This window comes from Typha latifolia, chromosome 3 (assembly GCF_019914945.1).
Source record: "Typha latifolia isolate L0001 chromosome 3, TyphaL0001v2, whole genome shotgun sequence".
Taxonomy (NCBI): Eukaryota; Viridiplantae; Streptophyta; class Magnoliopsida; order Poales; family Typhaceae; genus Typha; species Typha latifolia.
In genome coordinates, this window is record NC_133088.1 from 3,468,780 (window position 1) to 3,489,382 (window position 20,603).

At 37.6% G+C, this 20,603-nt stretch overlaps 3 protein-coding genes across 3 annotated transcripts; all 3 read right to left on the bottom strand.

Moving 5' to 3' along the window:
• Window positions 1–441: 441 nt before the first annotated feature.
• LOC140784684 (ferredoxin--NADP reductase, root isozyme, chloroplastic-like) lies at window positions 442–4,805 on the bottom strand. The gene is made up of 6 exons (XM_073132208.1): window positions 4,621–4,805; window positions 4,482–4,538; window positions 3,495–3,830; window positions 2,053–2,272; window positions 1,022–1,262; window positions 442–937 (listed from the first exon to the last, which is right to left on the bottom strand). Exons 1-6 carry the CDS (start codon window positions 4,642–4,644, stop codon window positions 679–681), a joined length of 1,137 nt encoding a protein of 378 aa, XP_072988309.1. The 5' UTR covers window positions 4,645–4,805; the 3' UTR covers window positions 442–678.
• A 933-nt stretch (window positions 4,806–5,738) lies between these two features.
• On the bottom strand, window positions 5,739–8,878 carry LOC140783410 (uncharacterized). The gene is made up of 3 exons (XM_073130297.1): window positions 8,181–8,878; window positions 6,842–7,087; window positions 5,739–6,092 (listed from the first exon to the last, which is right to left on the bottom strand). The coding sequence occupies exons 1-3, from the start codon at window positions 8,832–8,834 to the stop codon at window positions 5,961–5,963; spliced, it is 1,032 nt and encodes a 343-aa protein (XP_072986398.1). The 5' UTR covers window positions 8,835–8,878; the 3' UTR covers window positions 5,739–5,960.
• A 781-nt stretch (window positions 8,879–9,659) lies between these two features.
• LOC140784735 (homeobox-leucine zipper protein HOX32-like) lies at window positions 9,660–15,818 on the bottom strand. The gene is made up of 18 exons (XM_073132265.1): window positions 15,281–15,818; window positions 14,641–14,800; window positions 14,086–14,204; window positions 13,897–13,987; window positions 13,705–13,794; window positions 13,520–13,633; window positions 13,347–13,430; window positions 13,005–13,160; window positions 12,847–12,921; window positions 12,647–12,753; window positions 12,378–12,570; window positions 11,952–12,143; window positions 11,792–11,869; window positions 11,579–11,713; window positions 10,892–11,217; window positions 10,447–10,552; window positions 10,179–10,328; window positions 9,660–10,105 (listed from the first exon to the last, which is right to left on the bottom strand). The coding sequence occupies exons 1-18, from the start codon at window positions 15,496–15,498 to the stop codon at window positions 9,959–9,961; spliced, it is 2,541 nt and encodes an 846-aa protein (XP_072988366.1). The 5' UTR covers window positions 15,499–15,818; the 3' UTR covers window positions 9,660–9,958.
• Window positions 15,819–20,603: the final 4,785 nt, after the last annotated feature.

Genomic DNA, 20,603 nt, shown 5'->3' on the forward strand with positions numbered 1-20,603 from the left:
GAACATAGCTAAGAAGTAGGATCCTAAAGCTTGTACGCAAGGTTTTTGTCCTCAAGTTACAACAATACTTTTAGATTACAGCATTGAAAAGTCCCAGATTAGGAATACAAGAAGATGATATTTCTTCTGACGCTGGAATCCAGATGCCTATAGAGTTAAGGAAGCTCCTGGGAAAAGTTATGATCACTTGATGATCAATTGGAGCCAATGAGTCCAAATCTGCAATAGCTTTACTGCTATGGGCTTCCAGTATTCAGAAAAAATCATGACAAGTTGACCTTAAGGGCGTAGCATTACGCAAATATTACAGACTACAAAATTCGACAGCATCCTCAGATCTATTTACAGGTTTTTCCTTGAATAGGAAAGAATCCGAAAAAAAAAAATCCAACATTGAGATAACTGGCAAGTAATTGTTCTTTTGTTTTATTGAGAAGGAAGTTTTAAAATAGAGAGAGCTAGTCATTTACTCCACGATATCAAGTAACCAAAGAAAGCAGTACATTTTCTGTTCAATATAAAGTACAAGCCATAAACTACAGATTCCATGAATCCTCCTCTGCTTAAGTTGATGCAGAAGTCAATAGAAGAGTTGAAATAACATTATGTCACAAAGAATGCCATCTAATCGTGCCTCATCTGCTAAACAATTTATTATGACTCGCATTATAAAGTTTTCTAGTAAACCTCAACATGCCATTGCTTGTTCTTCCTGAGCTGTGAGAGCTTCTCCTCCCAGCTCTCCCCTCGCTGCTCTGCGACTCTCTTCAGCGTATTCTGGATCCCAGGCATCATACCCTTTAAACCGCAGAAGTATATATGAGCACCCTCATCCAGAAGCTTGAAGATTTCATCACTGTACTCCTCGATCTTGTCCTGAACATACATCTTCCCACCACTCTTGTTCCTCTGCTCCCTGCTAAGGGCTCTGTCATACCTGAACATTTCCATTCATGAAGGACCAGTAAACATTGATATACAAGTATACAGTTCAAGAACACAAAAAGGAGGGTCATAGTACCTGAAATTGCCTGGGAAATCCTGAAGGTAACTGGTAAACTCGTCATCATAGAGAAGGCTATCAGTATTAGCAACCCCGAGGAAGAGCCAAGCTAGGCCACCAAATTTGTATTTGGGAACAGATTCCATGAACATGCGGCGAAGGTAGCCACGGAAAGGAGCTATACCAGTTCCAGTGGCTATCATGATATGAGTAGCATTTGGATCATCCTCAGGTAAAAGCATAATCTTGCCAGAGGGACCTGCAATATACATGCAGAATCATGAAGAAAAGAATATGGAAGTCCACAAGGAGGAGAACAAGAAATATGAGATGAAGACAAAGTCATTTTATGTTAGAACTTAGAAGGATTACCTTGTTATATGGAAACATATAAAACCCAAAAGATTAGAAATAAAATGATAGCCAGAATATGGCATGAAGAGAGGCAACATGTTCTTTACAGCATATCAGAAAAGACGAAAGATCGCAGAGGAAGCAAATTAGGCATGATAAATAAGGAACTTGAAAGTTGAAACTACTAACTATCTTGGTCACAGTTCCTCTTAAGCTATAATTTAAATTGAAAATCAGGTAAATTCTGTCTTGATTCTTAAAGAGAGAAAATTGTTAGACAAACTTGGTCACGTTTCCTGTACAAAATACTTATTAAAATTACAAACCATAAGAACATCCATGACAGGAAATTATTCTTTATACTGTCATCAGAGTCAGAAGTAGGATCAACTGATTAGTGACTATATGTACATGTTGAAATGTTGAGAGCAGAATATTACAGCACAATTTCAGAAACAATCTTTATGTCCAAGTATGCAATAATATGTAGCAACACAATAAATTTTCATTCCTTTACACATCGTGATAGTAGACACATGTCTTGCTTGTTACAGATGCCCTTGCTTTTAACATTTAAGTTTACAGTGCTTAAATATTAACTAGCTAAGCACACAAGGAACAGCCAACATTATCATTTCGTAAACCCAGAACTATAGGCAATTATTTAAGTTGTTTTTCTTGAAGATGTGCCATACCTGTGAGCTTAACCTTGTCGCCTGGTTTTGAATCACAGAGAAAGTTACTGCAGATACCGTTTTTCGAAGAATCCTCTTTACCAGTCTCTGGATCATAATAGACAGCACGACGAACACATAAACTGGCAGTCTTGCCATCAAATGAATCTCCATACCTAGTTGATGCAATTGAGTAAAGCCGAACATTGTGAGGAGCCCCAGGTTTCTTTGGGTTCTCACCCTGAAGGAAGTGTATAGACGGTGTGTAAGTACAAAACTGTATGAAATCAAGAAAACATCCAGAAACACCAGCTCAAAAAGGTAAATACAGAGCTGTTAGTGTCCATATTAACTGTCACTACTTTGATACTTTCTATTGTACTTTAATTTTGTATTTTCCCATCCATGGGAAGCTGTTCTACTTACTTTACCCGTTCTTTTCCCATTTTGTTACCGATAACCCAATTGAATCCATTTCCTGCAGCAGGCTCTATGATGTCTTGTGTAAAGTTCTAGGATTTCGGTGGGTGAAATAAATCAGAGAAGACAGTGTTCAATTCCATAATCCATGAAATCAGTATGCATCTCAGCTTGCGAAGGTTTAGCCTTTGCTTATTTCAACTAGAAAATACTAAAGTGCAGTAGATGCATCTAATTAATCAACTTATTTATACTGACACACCTTTGTATGTAAACCCTAAGGTGTGAGGCAATATATAACAATGGCACAGTTGCAATCTAACTACTATGGGCTGACGGAGTGCATTTTGGGAGTACACCACCTTACACTAAGTCGATGACCACATTCAAAAGGGATAGCATGAATAGTGACACCCAATAGTTAAATATCTTGAAGTGTGTGTGGTGGTCCATTTAGCAATGCCTCCCTTTCATTCTTGTGTTTCCAGTATAACATTGGCATATTATGTGAGAGGTGAGTTGGACAACAAAGTTAACTTGATTGCATAGGGAATGAGAAAGAACATTATAATCAACAGTATTAGAGAATTGGCAAGCTGAAAATTAAGAGAAATAAGAATACACAACTAAACTAATATTATAAATGAGAACGGACAAACTAAAAGGGCAACAGAAAAAAGTGGTTTGGTTTGAAGTTGCACCCAAGATGGAATAATAATGGCTGAAAGACCTGAACCTTAATGAAAATTAAAGCTAATAATCATTAGTTAAGGCCAGAACCATCAAGATTCCTAGTTTTGATCTTTACTTTAACCCACAGTAGGCCAAAACCATTTTATTTCGGCTTTTTTTTTTCTTTTTGAGTTCAAAACCCAAACCAATCAAAACTAAAATAAACCGAAACTGAAACTTCGAATCAAAAGAAAACAGTTTCCCTCAATTAAAATTTGAAACAGTCTTATCGTAGTGAAAATAATGAAGTTCCCATTTTAAGTTTCTAGAAATGAAGCAGATCTCCACAAAACTGAAAATAGAGTACTTACAGGAGGAATGATGCCATAACTTTGCCCTTCCCAATAAGGAACATTGCCTCCATGATCAATTACAATGTGGCATGTCTCACCAGGAGCTTTGGGGCCGACAAGTCTCTCGACTGAAACAATTGTGGCAGTATATGGTTCCTTGGGCTTGTACAGGTTGAGGGGTGGTTCTTTGGCATCCTCTAGTTCTATCGGATTAACTGCTACCTTACTTTTGCGTGCTTCTTGTACAGACATGCACAGCACCTTGTACTGATATTTTGACCGTATGGTCCTGCCTTTCAATTCTAAGGATGTAGAAACCCATGATGTATGGTGGAAGCTGAGGTTATTGTGACCCTGGAACCACAACAACAAAACGAGCATTGTAGTCAGGATGACCACCTTGATGAACGCTCCAACGCATTAAATTCAAATTCAAGTATTTCTGGAGCAGTTTCAAGAACCCATTATTGATGGGTAAAAAGAAAGTAAACTACAGACACATCAACATGCTGAAATGAGTTTCTTTTGACAGAATAAACACAGTGCTCTGCCAAATCTTGCCTTTTATCTTAAACAGATATCCTTGTGTTAGAAAAGTAAAAACTTGTTCACTCCCTCCTTACATGAACAAGGAAAAAAAAGGATACTAAAGAGAATGAAAAGAAAGCACAATGAAAAATAGAATAAAAAATTGTATTTTTCCTCAAGCTACTACGGTGATTTCCTCGTATCAAAGCCCTGTCAGAACTCAAAACCCCTACTAGCTAAAATCCGTGGAGATCATATAATGAACTTCTCAAAGTAGAAAAGATCCGGATGCATCAATCAAGAAAAAAAAAGGATGAAGAGCAACAAAAAAAAAAGTAAGACAGTAACAGTAAAGAAATCCAGAAAAACCTAAAGTTGACACATTTATCCCCAAGCTACCTAATCTAATCCAAATCTTAAAGAGAACACCATCAGATTAAAAAGAAGAGATTTTGTAATAAATCAAAGAAAGCTTACCTTGGACGCCGGCGTCCTAATACATGAATCGGATCCAACTGGCACAGAAAGGGAAATCTGCATGCAATTCGAAACAAATCGATGACGAAAAATGCAACAGCAAACTGCCCCACCCCCCAAAAAAAAATCATCCACTTACCTGAGCTCCCAATGCTCGCGCCATTATCGATCAAGCTCCCCAATGTTCTCTCCTCCCTCCTCGATCAACAATCTAGGGTTTGTTATATAGAGGATTCGAACAGTGCGCCAAGGGTGAAAGAAGCAGAAGTAAAGCCCTTGGGGTGACGGAAGAGACGAGTAGGAGTAGCCCTTTGGTTACTGCTTAGTGCTTAGCCTAACTAACCTAATTTAAATAAGTTAGATGGGTCGTCGGACTCGTCATTTTCCTAAAACACCCTCCTGCAACAATAAAATTACCAAAATGTGCACCAATCGAGAAACCTCCCGAAGGCAAAATCGTAAATTGGAAAGATTCGGGAATTATTTATGATTAATACCTCACCCTTTATGGAGATAGGATAATAATGACCTTGTCGTTCCACCAAAGGCCATTTTTTCCGACTCAGACTGCGCCAATTTTTTTTTTCTTTTAATTTATTAAATAGATGAGATGAGAAGAGAAAGAGAATGTCTTGTGCATAGTTAGCACGCATGATCTATCACTGGACTACGAGCGTGTCATTAAATTTTTATTTTTCTCAACAAAAAATTAAGTTAGTATCTAAGCCATTTGATTGTTTTGAGTTTATGAATAACTCCTAAACTTATTCAATAACCAAATATTTTTTATACTTTTTATATTTAATTAAATTTATTTTCTAAAGAATTAAAACTGACTAATCAAATTTAAGACTTAGTCTCAAACTGAACAAAACTTAGAGCACTTGATCACAAATAATTTAGATTGAAATTTTGTGCATATTAATCATACGTATCTAATGACTTTAGCTATATTCACTTAAAACTATACAACTATATATATATATATATATAATCAATGCATTGGCATGAATCTAATCCGAGTGAGGTCTAATCGGAGGAGGTGTTCCACTCATCCTCTTTCCCAGCTCGGTCATCTTTAGCTAACAAGACGGCTGTGTACTCTCTATGGTTACTGCATGCCATCAATAATGATGTCATTGGAGTATATATAGATTGACGAAGAAATATATTGATGAATGAAAGTGAGAAAACTAGTTAATTTAGCAATGAACTTAAAGCTATTTTTTGATGGCATGAAATTATGCGTCACACTAATTTTGAAATTAACAGCAAAGTATAAAAACTTTTCCCATTGCTGTAATGTGATGCCCCTGCTAAATCTCCTGCTATATCAACAGCTTTGAAGGTCTAATAATGATGTCATTGGAGTACAAAATTTGTTTCCAGGTATCTTAAAATCCCTCTTATCTAATAAGTGAAAAGTTTGCTCCCCTGTAGCTTGTGATAGTTTCTCCTCTATCCACACTCACGTAGTACTTAGCTGCGGAATCCTGTTACAAATCTTTTGATACCTGCAAAGTCTAATACTATCGTTATATTATGGAAGAAATTTCCCCACTTTGTGCTCATAAAACGTGCGAGGAACTCGGATTGTTCATCACCATTTGTCTGCAAAAAAAGCAAAAATGTTTGAGAAAGTCGCACAAATATTTAGGAGAGCATTGAACAATACTACAATAACGTTTACAGTTTGCGCTCACTTTCACAAATCGACTATGTTAGAATAGAGCACGTTTAAACTTTAAGCGTGTGTAAGAAAATAAATACAGGCAGGAACTGTCCAAGCAGGTGGGTGAATACTTTCCAGATGCCAATTTGGTCCTAATAAGCACAAAAATGCGAGAGCTGCATCTAATAGTTAGATGCACTCATGACCACCCAACTAATGTTCTGCACAGCAAAGAGTAATAATTGATGTTCTAAATCTTGAAAACTAATGCAGCAGTCAATGTCAATGATTTTTTTCCCAAACAGGATTGTCAATTCAGCAGAGTAAGAAATATCCAAGAAAATTAATAGCAATTCAGTAGTCTAATACTGGTGGACAGCTTGTATCAAATGAAATGTTTAAGATACTGGAAAGGAGATTAGTATTATTCGATGACACATCCGCACATATTAAACGAGAAAGAAAAATAAATGACAATCAAGGGAATGACAGGTATAACGTACATAAAAAAAAATGTGGCCAATTATACGGCACTATTCTCTTGTAAGATCTCCAAATTCCAAGGTTTTCAGCAAAAGCAAATTCTAGGCAAGCTGCGCTGCTCTTGAAAGTTTTATTTCTTTGCATGAGATCTATTAAGATTGACGACACTTGCCAGGTGGAAAAATAACATCTGAAGCAACATTACCTCAAAAGCAAAGAAACCACCAGATTTTAGTGCTGATGCTGCTCCCTCACAAAGATGAATAAGATGATTCATGCCATCGTTGCCTCCATCTAATGCAAGCCTCGGTTCGTGCCAACCAACTTCAGGTTGCAAGCCAGGTAGATTACCAGTTGGTATATATGGAGGATTACTGACCACCCCTGAAAGCTTTCCTTTGGCATCTTCCAGAGGTTCGAACCAAGAACCTTGCCTTATTTCAACTGTATCCTAAATTCAAAGTAGTAAAAGTGAACACAAAAGACAGCCTTAATATGATTGAAACAAACACTAAAGAGTATAAAAAGTTGTCTATAACTGCCATTCCCCTTTTATTTAATCCCAGTGAGAGCTTTCTATAGCAGCTACATTAGTCTATCAGGACAATATCCAATTGCATACCGAGTTGCATAGTCCATTCGCAGCATGTAGCTTTCAAATTTCTGAATGAGGAGGAACTCCACCAGTTAAAGTGAATGAGCACTTTTCTACTAAAATAGTTAACCTATCTATCAGGTAGCATGTATGACCAAGATTTTGTGGTTTTGATGACAATGGTTCGTCTGGACCTGTTATTTCTCAAATCCTTTTACAAACATATTTTGGCAGCAAATGTGCTGTCACAAAACTAGAGGATCTATTAGAGAGCACGAAAAATCTCTTACAAGTTATGTGATCTAATAGATTAAGGTTATTGGGGGGAACCAACAAAATTTAAATGTTACAAGATCTAAGGAAACAAGACAAAGTACCACACTTGACAAAATAAGTCTCTAAGATCATTTACAAGATACTATCTCCTGAACCATCTACTTAATCTTATATCAGTGGTCGACATCTTACCACAGTCCACATGAATGCACACAATGTTTATAGGAGATATTTATATAAGTCGAAACAAAACATACATAAAGCCTAACTTTCCGCTCATAGCTAGAAATTTAGTTAAATGAATTACACTTGAAAACTAAGATTTGCATCAGTGGACATTAGCAAGAACGACTAAAAGATCTGTTTTTAGTGACGAGAAACAAATTTACACTATAATGCGGACAATATGTTGAATACTAATTGATACCAGCAAACTACAGAAAGATTATATTTTTCTTATGGTATGATCAAAGCAAATAAATTATTAGGTCTAATTATAAATTCAATGGTATGAAATAAATTATACAGTAAGATTGCCTAAATTTCTCAACCGGTCTTGTAATTTAATTTCCATTTAAGCCTATAAGAAGATATTTCCTCTAAATACTCTAACATATGGAGACGCATTCTTCCCCCTAAAATTACACACAAAAAAGAAGAGAAGAATACTGACCTTTAGCCCATATCTCTCCACATTAAACGTAGCAATCTCCACTGCATCTCCACTCACATCCGTCGCCAAAACCCTCCCTCCCTTCCCCAACATCCTCGCAATCCCAATCGCAATTGCGCCACTCCCAGTCCCCAAATCCGCCCACAGCCCCTCTTCAAATCCCTCCACTCCCCCAACCAAATCCACCACCACCTCCGTCTCCGGCCTCGGAATCAGAACCCCCTCTCTCACCACCAACACCAAATCCCTCCAATGCTCGCATCCGACCAAGTACTGGAACGGCCTCCTCTCCTGCACCCTTTCCTTCCAAAGACAGTAGAGATCACCCAATTCCGCTCTTAGGAGCACCAAGTCGCCGACTTTACCAGATCCCAAGTGGGTATTCGGGGAGGAGGCATCCTGGATGAGCCAGGAGAGCTCGCGGAGTAGGTGCCCGGAGTCAGGTCCGCCGGAGGAGAGGGAGAGGGACTTGGCCCAGTGGCGGAAGGCGTTGAGGTCGGAGAGGGGAGTGGGGTAGGATAAGGGGCGGAGGAAGAGAGGTGCTTGGTGACGGTGGTCCTGATGATGGCTGGGGTTTGGAGGAGAGAGAGAGGAGAAGGTTTTGGAGAGGAGGGAGGTGGAGCGGAGGGTGGTGGTGGAGACTCGTGAGAGCATATCTCCTCCAGTCGTCCTCAAGCACACGAAATAAGATTTTTAACTTTTAAAATAGGGTTAAATATATATATTTATATATATTTTACCACAATTACTTACCCCAAAATTATTTTACTCATTTGTATTTAAAAAAAATTAAAAAAATATCTATATACTAAAGTGCAACAGCTTATTTTTCTGTTAAATTTAGCTGAATGTCTATGATTATTTTAATTATTTAATGATATTATATCAAAAAACTCACATATTTTATTTAACAAATATAAAATTAAAGTATTTTGGTCAGTTTAAGGTTGACTTGATTAAGATTTTTTGAAATATAAAGATAAATACTTCTGAGGAAGGTGCAGTGAGGCGACGGTGGCGATAGCCAAATTGGGCAAAGAAAAGGGGGAGAGTCCCCCAAACTATGAAACGAGGAGGAAAGAGAGGTTCCTGAGGAAGAAGACAAGCAGAGAGGTGGTGATCGAGGAGAGAAGCCTGTAGGGAGGAAGGGAGAGAAGCAAAGATCTCTTCCATTCCCCAGCCACTATGCTAGGTGAGAAGCCTGCGGTTAGAGGAGAGAAGACACTGAAAAATAAATGCATTTAAGCTTAGAAACGCATCTATGTGAAAAAGAGTTGAAAAAGAGTATACTATACTCGTGGAGGATGACGACTCTCTTTCTCCCTTTTTCTTTACTATTAAACTGGTAAATATTGCTTAAGAAAAATAATTTTGTACCAACCAATCAAAAAATTCTATAAATGCAATTAGAAACGCATGCATTGACAAAAGAGGCGGGGATGGTCAGACTGAAAGCAATAATAATAACAAAATACACAATTGTTATCAACTAGAAGACATTTCAATTTTCAAATGGCAATCCCAGAAATGCTAGATGTCAACCTCACAGGCATTGAGATATTAAGGCCCAAAGCTGCCAGTTGAAAGGAAGCATGAAAAGGAATAGGTAGACAAATTAAAGAACACCAAAACGATATTAAGAAACGTTGGTTTAGCATGATGCATGCATGTCTACCAACCATACAACATAGTTTAGAAGTCCCACAGGAAGTTTCTTAAGTCATCACGAAGTAAAATGGGGCACCTCATAGTTCTTGAAGGTGGAAACAACAGAGAACCTAAACAAAGGACCAGTTCACAAACATGAAAGCCAGACAATGGGGTGAATCCTCTTCATTCAGTACTTTCCACGCCACAGCCTGTTCGTAAGACACCGACCTGCCCATGCTTGACATGCAGATGCCGGCAGGGAGATAAGCAAAACCCTACAAGGAGACAACGAACAATTAGATCACATTCAATTAAGGGAATCAAGACAAGGCTAGTCTCTTTAGTTACCTGTTGCATAATCTTAGGGAATTCAGAGCACAACACCTTTCGACCAGCATCATCAAGAATTTTCTCAAGAGTAATATCTTGGAGTGCTATAAGAGTGGTTTCCAGCATGTCAAGACCAGCTTGGTTCGTAAAGGTGAAAACAGGAGAAGCCTGCACAGAGAAGTACTTTTGATGAGCAAGCAGTAGAAGGATTATCTTCGAAATTGAAGTACACTAGCACAAAGAAACTAAAGTTATCAAGAAACATTAGACGTTATGAAACACTGGCCTTTAAAGAACAGCACATGATTGCATCAGAATGGTGCCACAGGAATTTCAGCAGAGAATCGCCAGTTTGAGAGTCTGCTTGAAGAAGCTCTACACCAGTATGAAGCCTGAGTTTCGTGGAAGATGGGTCAGATTTTGGACAAAAGGATAACAATCTTCCAATTAACAGTAACAAGCAGAATCATGTACCAATGTACCATATATACGCATCATAGGAGAGAAGACAGTCATGCATTTTACAATAGAAGGAAGAAATGGTTTTTATTAACTAAAAGGCTGTAGTTGATTAAATGAAAGATTATCAATAATGACAGCAAGCAGACTTCAACCAAACAATACTGAAAATATCGAGCATGCTTGATATTCATGATGAAGTCTTAATCAAACATACAGAGGAAAAAACTTATCTTACTTACAAAACATGTATATTACCAACAAAAAATTACCTGTAGCTCCTAGAAATCCATCTTGCCAAAATATGTGCCTCAGGGGAACCTGGTGGGTTTTTCATCCCTATCTGCGGAGAAAGACGTGACGGTGCTATTGCCATAGCAACCCTCTGGACAGAGGCAACCACACTTCGAACATAGTGCCTGGCCATAGCAGCAACACTTTCTTGAAGGTGATTCTCATATGTGAATTGGAAAGCTATGGTCAGGACAGATCTTAAGCTGTAAGCATTTGATGTTTCATTAGCAGAGCGCACAGCACCTCCAGAACCAACCTCAAGGGCAGATGCCAGGTCTAGGGTTCGATTAGCAGTGGGTGTGTCCTACAATTTAGATACAGCAGTGTTATAAAAAAATAAACAAAAAATGAGAATGAGAAAGATCTATCCGTCAAAAAAAATCAAAGACAATGATAATTGTGATAAGAATAAGAAAAATACAAAAAATTGCAACAAGAATGACAGTAAATTTATCTACTGTCAAAAGAAATTAGAAGAACACAGAAAAACTACAATACTGATTATTTTGCAGGCCATATGTTAGATCACTTAGATCCGAGAAATAAAACCCAATTAGCATGAACCATCGGGTATAACCCAAAACTCAGCCAAATATATGAATATACAAACTGGTTCAAGACAAATATATTCTTAAAAGGATATAACAGAAGCATAGATATTTAACTGTTTTAGGGTCCAGTGGTATCACTCGGAAACCAGAGGGCAGCAAAGGGGCGTCATCAGCAAAAGACTCATCTATTGGTGCAAAGACAAGCTGTGCACATTCACCTGCTGCATTCTCATCAACCCCACTACAAAGCTGTCATAGAACAAATAATTAGAAGTAGAAAAAGTGGAGCTTGCTTTGCATGGAGTCATAAGCTCAACAAGTGAAAACCTGCAATAAGTACATATCCCTTGATAGAACTTCATCTTGATTTAAGCCATGACCTTCAAGCCTAATCACTTCCAAGAACTTTGAGGCAAGACAAAAGGAGTTATTTTCCCACAAAATAATGCAAGTACTATGAAAAAAAAAGTTTACGAGAAACAAATACCTCATCACGTTCCACAGTATGAGCAAGGGGTAAGATAATCTGATTGGCCAGAAACCCACCGTTAGTCCGCAAACCAGGAACTGCATATGGGCTAGCTCTAAGAGAAGCAGCAGAATAAGCATCAACACCGGAATCAGCCCACTCAGTACGATGCTCCCTTAGAAAGCGGACAAGTAAAGCAGGTGGAACATTCTACATTACCCAAATAAATGTATTAGATCAAGCTATAATAAGAGCACCAAATCTAACAACTTGTTAACACTTAATACAGAGACCAATATCAAATGAGTATGAATTCTCCAAAGTTTAAATCCCTGAGAAGGACTGGAGGTATATTAATTGATTGGTTTGGCCATGCATACACCATTCTGGCCATGCTAGTTTATGTATGAGAGTAAATTAGAAAATAAGATTTGGTAGTTAAACCTGCAACAACATTGATGCTTTAGCACATAAAATGCCGCCTCCAAAACTAGAAAACAGTGCTAGTGAGTTAGGATGAGATCCCAGAAGTTTGTTTGGTGATGAGTTGATAGCAATTGTAACATCCTCAACACCATCACTACTCATCAACGACCAGCAATCATCTGTGAATCCGTTCACTGCATCATTGAAACCTCTGCAATTCACAAAGAAGAAAAGGAACATTTAGTAGGTAGTAAGAAATTTCATATAACAGATATATAGTAACCCACCTGCTCAATCTCTGGCTGAATGCTCTTAGAACTGCAGGTTGGCGACCCCCACCATATGGGGTATCACTGCTTGATTCCTGAGCTATTTGTCTAATGTGCCGCAATGCCTGGAGAACATGAACATTTGAGGGTTCATGAAGTAAATATCCACTCATCAAGGGATGATTAACTATAAAATCAAGAAAAGAGCAGTGACTTACAGTTACAGTCATTTTTTGTGCAAGAATCTTTGGCGACTCGTACAAAGGTCTGAGAACCTCAGGCACACTCCAAGCCTGTAAAGTAAAAAATACAACAATTTCAAATATAACATAAATGAAGCTCAAACGAGCTATGGACTGAAGCTGGTCACACTCACATCCAAATCAACATGATCCACAATGTGAATCATTGAGCCACCTCCCTCACATGGTCGAATAAGATAGCCACTAGGAAGCATCTCAGCTCTAACAAAATTTGGTGCAGGAGGGCCAGGTGGCCCACCAGTCGAAGGAGTCAATGATCTCTCACAAATCTACAGATGAAATTAGCATTAATTTATGTTATTCCTGGTTAAAATGAAAGCAAATCACATGCTACAAATGACAGCACAAGAAAAAGAAAATGACAATTGAAGAGAACCCATAGCTCCTAGATACAATTAGAACCTATTAACCGGCAATGCTTGGTACAATGAACAGATACATAGCAGAAAAATTACCACAAGACTGCCATCTTCAAGACCAGTAGTGTATCTAATGGTCCAAAAATCACGTGCTGCTGCCAATGTAGTGGGTGCGTAAGTCTGCAAAGTGAAGGTGTTTAAAAAAAACAAATTGGAAAGAACTCTAATAAAATGTTTAGGAGGTATTCCTTGCAAGAATAAGTGCACACCTGCATGTATATAAGCTCAATGCTTCCACCATTTCCAGTAGGAATTACAGTCAACACATCAAGACAACGGCAGTCGCGATACCAAGATGGACGATCTTTGACAATCTCTGCGACCTAATGAAAACTCCACAATCTGTTAGCTATTCAATGAAAAGATTTCAGAATCCTTGTTTGCAATGGCTCACCTTTGTGGGCTCTAGACTCACAAGACCACAAGCTCGTGCTGCTACCCCACTTCGGGAAACAGCAATGATTCCAATAGAATCCGGACCAGGCTAACACAAGCACCAAGATGTTGTAAACTAAAGTTAGGATTCATGTACGAAAAAGGAAGGCAAAACAATAGGAGATAACAGAGTGCATCCACAATCCATTACCTTCATCCCAACCATCGGAACCCACTCAACAGCAGTTCCAGTTGCTTTTGACAGAAACTCTGCCAAGGTCTCCTCAGCTATTGCGAGTAGACTATTAGGAAGAAGATGTAAACAGAGTCAAATCCTAAGCAAAGTCCAAATGACATTTGAATTCTAGCTTTAAAATGAGACAATAGAAGGAAACATTACCCAGCTGGGTTATTGGCATCCCGTTGAGGATGCGGAGCAGTTGGGTTTTGTTGGTGGTGGTGCTGACTACTTGTCACCACGGACTCACAGCTTGTGTCCGTAGTTGTCACAGGGGCGTGCTGCATTGCAAAGAACAATTAGAATATCTTTAAAAGCAACTAAAAAGTGACATAAGATACTTCCCAATTCTACACCTTATTCATTTTATAGAGCATTGAATAATTGTTGATTTTTAGTTGATAAAAGGGTTCAGAAAATTGAGGCAGTGAATCATTCTAACAGAATAAAATATTTGACATGATTAAGTCGTGTGAAGCTGAAGCCACACAAGTATAGCTCGTCACATTTTAGTTCATTCACTTAATACCCACGTGAAACTTTACATTCATAAAATGTAATTAGCTACTTGCACAAAGGAAACTGGCAAAACCAGATATTCTGGATGTTGTATTATAGGTAAACCTACTCAAGACCATTTCATCGTATAGGTGGATGCTTCGGATTTATCAAGAGACTACACAACTTTATCAAAGGAACAATAATATTGTAACTCACAGTGTGAAGTTGCTGGCGCATGCAGCCATTATCATAAACAAGTTGAGAGACCTGCTTCTGCAGCCGATCGTTTTCCTCCATCAATAGCTTGTTCATTGCAGTCAGCTTTCTATTAACAGTTTGGAGACGAGAGGCTTCCTTTCTTTGCTTCTCACGGCATCTGCAGAACATGACCAAAGGTAATGCTAATAGTAGAAGACAGTATAAAGAGATTGTTTTTGAAGTATTTTCTTGAAATAACAAAACCTTTTTGTGTTGTCAATAAAAAAACAAAAATAAAAAATAGATGAATTAGACATCCAACGGCGTACATGGATATATCCCACGAGGAGAGAACGAATAATGACATAAAAAATCTAATAGAAATAGCAATACCCCATTTGGCAAATGGAGCTCAAAGATCCTTGCTTTCCTACTTACCATGTGAGAAAAAAAACACAATCAAAAGAAAGGAAAACGTAAATCATTCAAAATCATTAAACATCTGCAACATTTATTTCCCAACCCCTGATCAGCACCTTTAAACGAAACCCAGGTAACAAAAAAAAACGTTTTTTTTTTCAAGAGACAACCATCAAAAAAATCCATTATTCTCCTAACAAAACCCATCTTTCACCTTGGTACAATCCAGATTCCTCACCTGCGGTTCTGGAACCAGACCTTAATCTGCTTAGGCTCAATGTTGGCAAGTAGAGGAAACTCCCTGATAAGCTGCTGCCGTCTCATTGAGCTCGGCTTAGGGCACTCACTATACACTCTCTCAAGCGCCTCCACTTGCTCGGGCGTATACCTCACGTACTTCCCCGCATCCATCTGCTGCTGCTGCGCCTTCTCCTTCGCCGAAACAACCATCGCCATCTCCGCAAACCCTCGAAAGATCTCAATCAAAAATACGCTAGAAACCTCCCCTCCCTCTTCTTCCGAACCTTCGGTAGTGGTAGGAGCCTAGAACCGCCTCCCTCCCGCATCACCGAGCTCAGAATCCGATCGCCTCCTCCTCCGACGAGGCAAGCCCCAACCCTATCTTCGCCTTCACATCTCCCATGGTGCTCCTCTTCTTTTCTCTTCTCTTCTCTTCTCTTCTCTCGAACTTAGAAGAGAGAAATAAGAGAGAGGAAAAGGGAGCAAGAAAAGAAGAAGGGGGGGCAGGGTATATTTTAATAGAGAAGGCCACTTTCTGGGGAAAATTACAGTGAAGGGCTTTATCTTTTGTTTGATTCTTTTTATTGTTTTGTTTAAAGGGGGGTTCTATTCTTTTGAAGGAAATGTGGGGGGTTTTGTGTAAAATATAGGATGTGGAGGGGAGTTGTTTTGGGTTTTGGTGCAGGCAGGCTGTGCAGCTGTCGTGCTGCTGCTAATAGTGCTGTGCTGTGCAGCCTGCTGCAGTTGTCTCAGAGGAAAAAGGTATTCTCTCTCTCTCTCTCTCTCTCTCTCTCTCTCTCTCTCTCTCTCTCTCTCCCTCCCCCTTCTTCAAAATTTTCAAATTTAAATATTTCAAATGCCATTTTAAAATCAACTGCTAAATCTTAATTAAGACAAAAAATAATCATGTTTACAGGAATACTATTGTGATCCAATTAAGCCCATGTATTTGATGCTCTTATAGCTGATGAGATTTAGAGGAATAACTAAATACAAGAATAGCTGTAAGTGTCTGATGCAATCCCATTCCATCTAATCCAGTGTGATATCAGCCTTAAGAAAACATTAAAGTATACCTGGGTAACATTACTATTATCACTACCGAAGAAGATAAATTCACATATAACTACGTCTGTACGATTCTTCTCGTCGTTTTATTGCAAGACCCGAAACAAAATCTCTGGTCTCAGATACGTGCAGTACTCCTCATAGCTACTTAGACCTATAACTCTATATACACACAAATATATAGCCATACACACCCATTCCCTAATCTCTCTCATCCGTCCAATAAAAGGTGGCCCCGTAATCCGACGGCCATTATGAGAACAAAATCGTAATCTTCTTCTTAATTAAGAACAGGAATCTTTGCATCAAATGCTCTGAGATCTCTTGTCCCTTGTGCTCCTCCCTATAAAACGGTTTATTATATGTATATATATAAGGAGGTGTTTGAGTACGTATATATATATAGAGAGAGAGAGAGAGAGTTGCAATCTCTTTTTGATGGCTTGGTAGGCGTTGTGTGTGATGGGTGCACTGTTCTGCGTCCACTGGCCGCCGCTGGATCTGGGAGTGTGAGATATTGGAGTTTTTGATCAAACTATATTTAGTTTATATTTTTTTATTAAAATAGATTTTCGCTTATGTTTATTATTAACTATGATCTAATTTAATGCAGTCCTAACAATAATGCCAAACTGTGTTACTGTTATACATTTTTTTGTCTTAATTACTGAAATACTAGGTTAAATATATTTATATACATAAAATGCTGAACTTACCTAGAAAAAAAAATATTAATTAATTCTGCGTTTTTATTATGGCTACAGTATATTATAATTCTATTTGGTAATAAATTTGATGAGTAATTTATTTTCATACAAAAAAAAATTAAACGGTGCAAGCTTGATCAAAAACTCAGAGATATTATCTTAATTTAATGCTTCCAGTAGTATGTCATTATTATAGCTCAGTAGTAGTTGAGTCCTACTGATTTACCTTGTGAATGAGAATTGATATTTAGTGCATTTTTTGTTGGAGTATTATATGCATTTGATTTGAATTTGTTGTGACTCAGCTCTTGTGAGGATTAGCACAGTTAATTAATCTAAGAATAACTAGTTCTTTTGAGTAGCTTATGAATAGTCTATGGTAAATAATAATAATAATAATGGTTTCAACTAACAGGGCAAAAGATCTAGAGAAGAATTCTCTCATAAGCACATTGATTTGACTTATACTATGTAGTTAGAATTCAATTCTGATAGTAACTATAAATATAATAAATTGCCAATACATCCAAATTACTCTCTTCATTAATCAGCTTGTCTAATATATATATCTAACAAAGTTATTTTGATAATTTGGGTCATTCTCTTAATTGGGATCAAAATTACAAAATTATCCACGTAATATGTAAAAAAAAAGTTATACTGGGAGGTAAATAGATGCACGAATCTCGAAGCTAGCCATATGTGATATGACCACCATCTTTAGAGAGTCCCGCATTGCTGCACGAATCTTGAAACAGGACCGGCAGGTGATCCCCTACAAACTCGTTGCAGGAATTCGCTACATCACAATATTCGACAACCGGTCACTTTTTTATTTTTCAAAATAAAAAAATAAAAAAGAAATAAATAGTACAAATCCCATCTTTGCTTCGGATTAACCAACGGTATGCATTGCGTCAGGCTTCTGTCTCGCGCTACAGTCAAGTGCGTCAGAGAATTTCACGCCGATCCTCCTCAAATTACCAACTTGCCCTCGTATTTTTTTCTTTTTTTCCGAATTTTCCACCAACCAAAATTAGTTAAGGGGTAATTATACCTAAACCACTGATTATTTTTTTCCTTCTACATTGCTTAGTCTAGGGTTTTTTTTTGTTGTTGATGATTTTGCTATTTTTTCCATGCATTTTGTGCTTGATATAATGTGTATTATATGTTTAAAATGAATAAGATTAAGCATACATAATTTTCTTTTAAAAAAATTATAAATAGGACGCATTAACTCTCTTATATATCCTCCTCTTAAAAAATTTATTAAAAATATTTTACGCGATCAATTCTAGAATATACAACACATAAACTGTTTATTTTATATTTTTTTTTCATTAACACTAAGAGAGTCTACGACAAAAATGCGCTTAGGGGGTCTAATTGTAGTTAAGTAGCACTTTAGTTAATATAAAAGGCGAAAGAAACTTTAATCAATTCCTCCAAAATGGAGCTTTATCAACTTTCATAAGCGAGTAATTTATCCCAGGATTACAAATCCTATGCCTTACTTTGAATACATAAAGTTGCATTAAAAGATGTTATCTAAATAGCTAGTTAATAGGCCGACATGCTCCACATTCCAAATAGATTAAAGTAGTCACCCACTTGTCATTAAAGCTAATCAAGTGGGTCCTTTGGATATGTTAGTTTTAGGGGCACCATGGATTAGTGGAGTCTTGGACTTGGGGTTAGGAGCACCTCATGATAAAACTTCTTTTTGTTAATTTTTCTAGATAGGCTCTACTATAGATTTTGAATCAAAAGAAAAGATACCCCACTACTTGTTATTCTATTAAAATTCATTTCAAATTAGTGGATTTTAGTTTCGATGGTATTTAATATTAATTCACTGACTATTCTAAAACACTTAAGTTGTTAAGTGGGCAGAAATTATTCTATTCCACTTAGCTTAAGTAATTTTGACTTTAACAACGCGCCTGAATTAAGTCGTATGGATTAGTTTACATTGGAAATTATGCTATTAATTGACAAGATAAACTCTGATGTTATGATAACTTTACTGGTTACCTACAAGCTTATTAGATAAACCTCATAAAACCTTATATATATTTAGACTCTAAGTAAAAGAAGGAAAAAAAATGAAAGATGATTGAAAAGATCATATAACATGGTGATCACAATTCACCTAGTGGAGTACCATCACAACCTTAAAAATCTAAACCATGGAAGACCATAAAGCCACTTTTATGGCCTGATGCAGGCCAACACCAACCATCACTTTCCAATACACATTCCTCTTTCTTCTCTCCCTTTTTTTTTTTTTTTTCTTCTCTTCCTTCCTCTCCTTGGGTGACAGTAGAGAGTGTTGGCCAACCCAATCCCTTCACTTCCAAGCTTGTCATTAGCTTTATACATCCATTCAAAAAAAGAAGAAGAATGTGGAGAAAGCCTGTTTGGGTGAGCAAAAGCACTATAAAAAGCTTTGACATCCACACACACAAAAAAAAAAGCCCAACCCCAAGCCTTCTCTTTTAAGTCTAAGAACTACAAGTATTAACCAACTATTACTATTACTACAAAGAAGAAGAAGAAGAAGAAAGAAGAAAAAAGAAGACCAACAAGAACAATTAATAGGTCATGATGGGTTCATAAGAGAGTCAATGGCCACAGAGGACTCTCACAGTGTGTCTTCCTGTCCCCTTCTTGATGGCAAGATAAGGGGGCCTCATGTCATGTCACATTTGCCATGCCTTCTTTTCCCCCCATGAGGCCATGACCCATCTCTATCTCCTTCCACAGAACCAAAAGGAAATTAAGATAAAAGAGGAGGGGGGAAGTGCAAATATTTCTCTCTAGAGACTAGAGTTAAAGTTTGAGAGAGAGAGGGGAGAGGTGTGTTTCTGGACCCACCGCCTGGTGGATGTTAGGGTCCACGTGGCCGCCGCGAGCGGCGCGCGCATGTACCTCGATATTCGTGCGCCCTCCGCAGTCCCACATCTCGAAGTAATTAGTGTATATAATTCGATTGCCAGTATGGCGGACTACATGCATTGGCCTGTTTTAGTACGTGGGAAGGGGGGTTTGTTTATTATTGTAGGACTGTAGTAGTACTTTCTTGAAGGGTTCGTTGATATATTACTAATGGTGATAAGTGGATTAATCTACTATGATTAAGGTGGTTTGAGACAGTATAATTGCATGCATGGATCCATGATCAGGATGTTTGTTCTACTAGATTGTTATTTATCTGCATGCTAGCTTCACTAATAATACATACACTATCATTAAGCAGTGGATCTGTTGTTAGACACAGTGATAATTACATCCAGATCTCTTGAACTATTATTTATTTTTAAATCCATAGCACATAAAATCTCCAAAATAATTTTTCTTTCTGTTAAAAATGTCACCTAATTTATTTTAGACGCTTTATGTTATTATTCTTATTTTACAAAAAAAAGAAATAGAGAATAATTAAAGATAATCATCTGATATGTTTCTTTTGAACACATTTAAGTAAGGTAAGAGTGACACAAAAGATAAATAAAAAATAATTACATGAAATAAGCAATAGAG

Bases quoted from the DNA above. Each gene is read 5' to 3' on its own strand.
- LOC140784684 (XM_073132208.1), bottom strand. From the start codon at position 4,644: ATGGCGCGAGCATTGGGAGCTCAG. The intron at 4,539-4,620 runs GTAAGTGGATGA...AATTGCATGCAG, and splicing joins CGCGAGCATTGGGAGCTCAG to ATTTCCCTTTCTGTGCCAGT. The intron at 3,831-4,481 runs GTAAGCTTTCTT...TTGTGGTTCCAG, and splicing joins TTAGGACGCCGGCGTCCAAG to GGTCACAATAACCTCAGCTT.
- LOC140783410 (XM_073130297.1), bottom strand. From the start codon at position 8,834: ATGCTCTCACGAGTCTCCACCACCACCCTCCGCTCCACCTCCCTCCTC. The intron at 7,088-8,180 runs GTCAGTATTCTT...CTTTGAATTTAG, and splicing joins TGGAGAGATATGGGCTAAAG to GATACAGTTGAAATAAGGCA. The intron at 6,093-6,841 runs GTAATGTTGCTT...CTTTTTTTGCAG, and splicing joins GTGGTTTCTTTGCTTTTGAG to ACAAATGGTGATGAACAATC.
- LOC140784735 (XM_073132265.1), bottom strand. From the start codon at position 15,498: ATGGCGATGGTTGTTTCGGCGAAGGAGAAGGCGCAGCAGCAGCAGATG. The intron at 14,801-15,280 runs GTGAGGAATCTG...CATGTTCTGCAG, and splicing joins GTCTGGTTCCAGAACCGCAG to ATGCCGTGAGAAGCAAAGAA. The intron at 12,571-12,646 runs GTGGGTTACTAT...TGTGAATTGCAG, and splicing joins TTCAGCCAGAGATTGAGCAG to AGGTTTCAATGATGCAGTGA.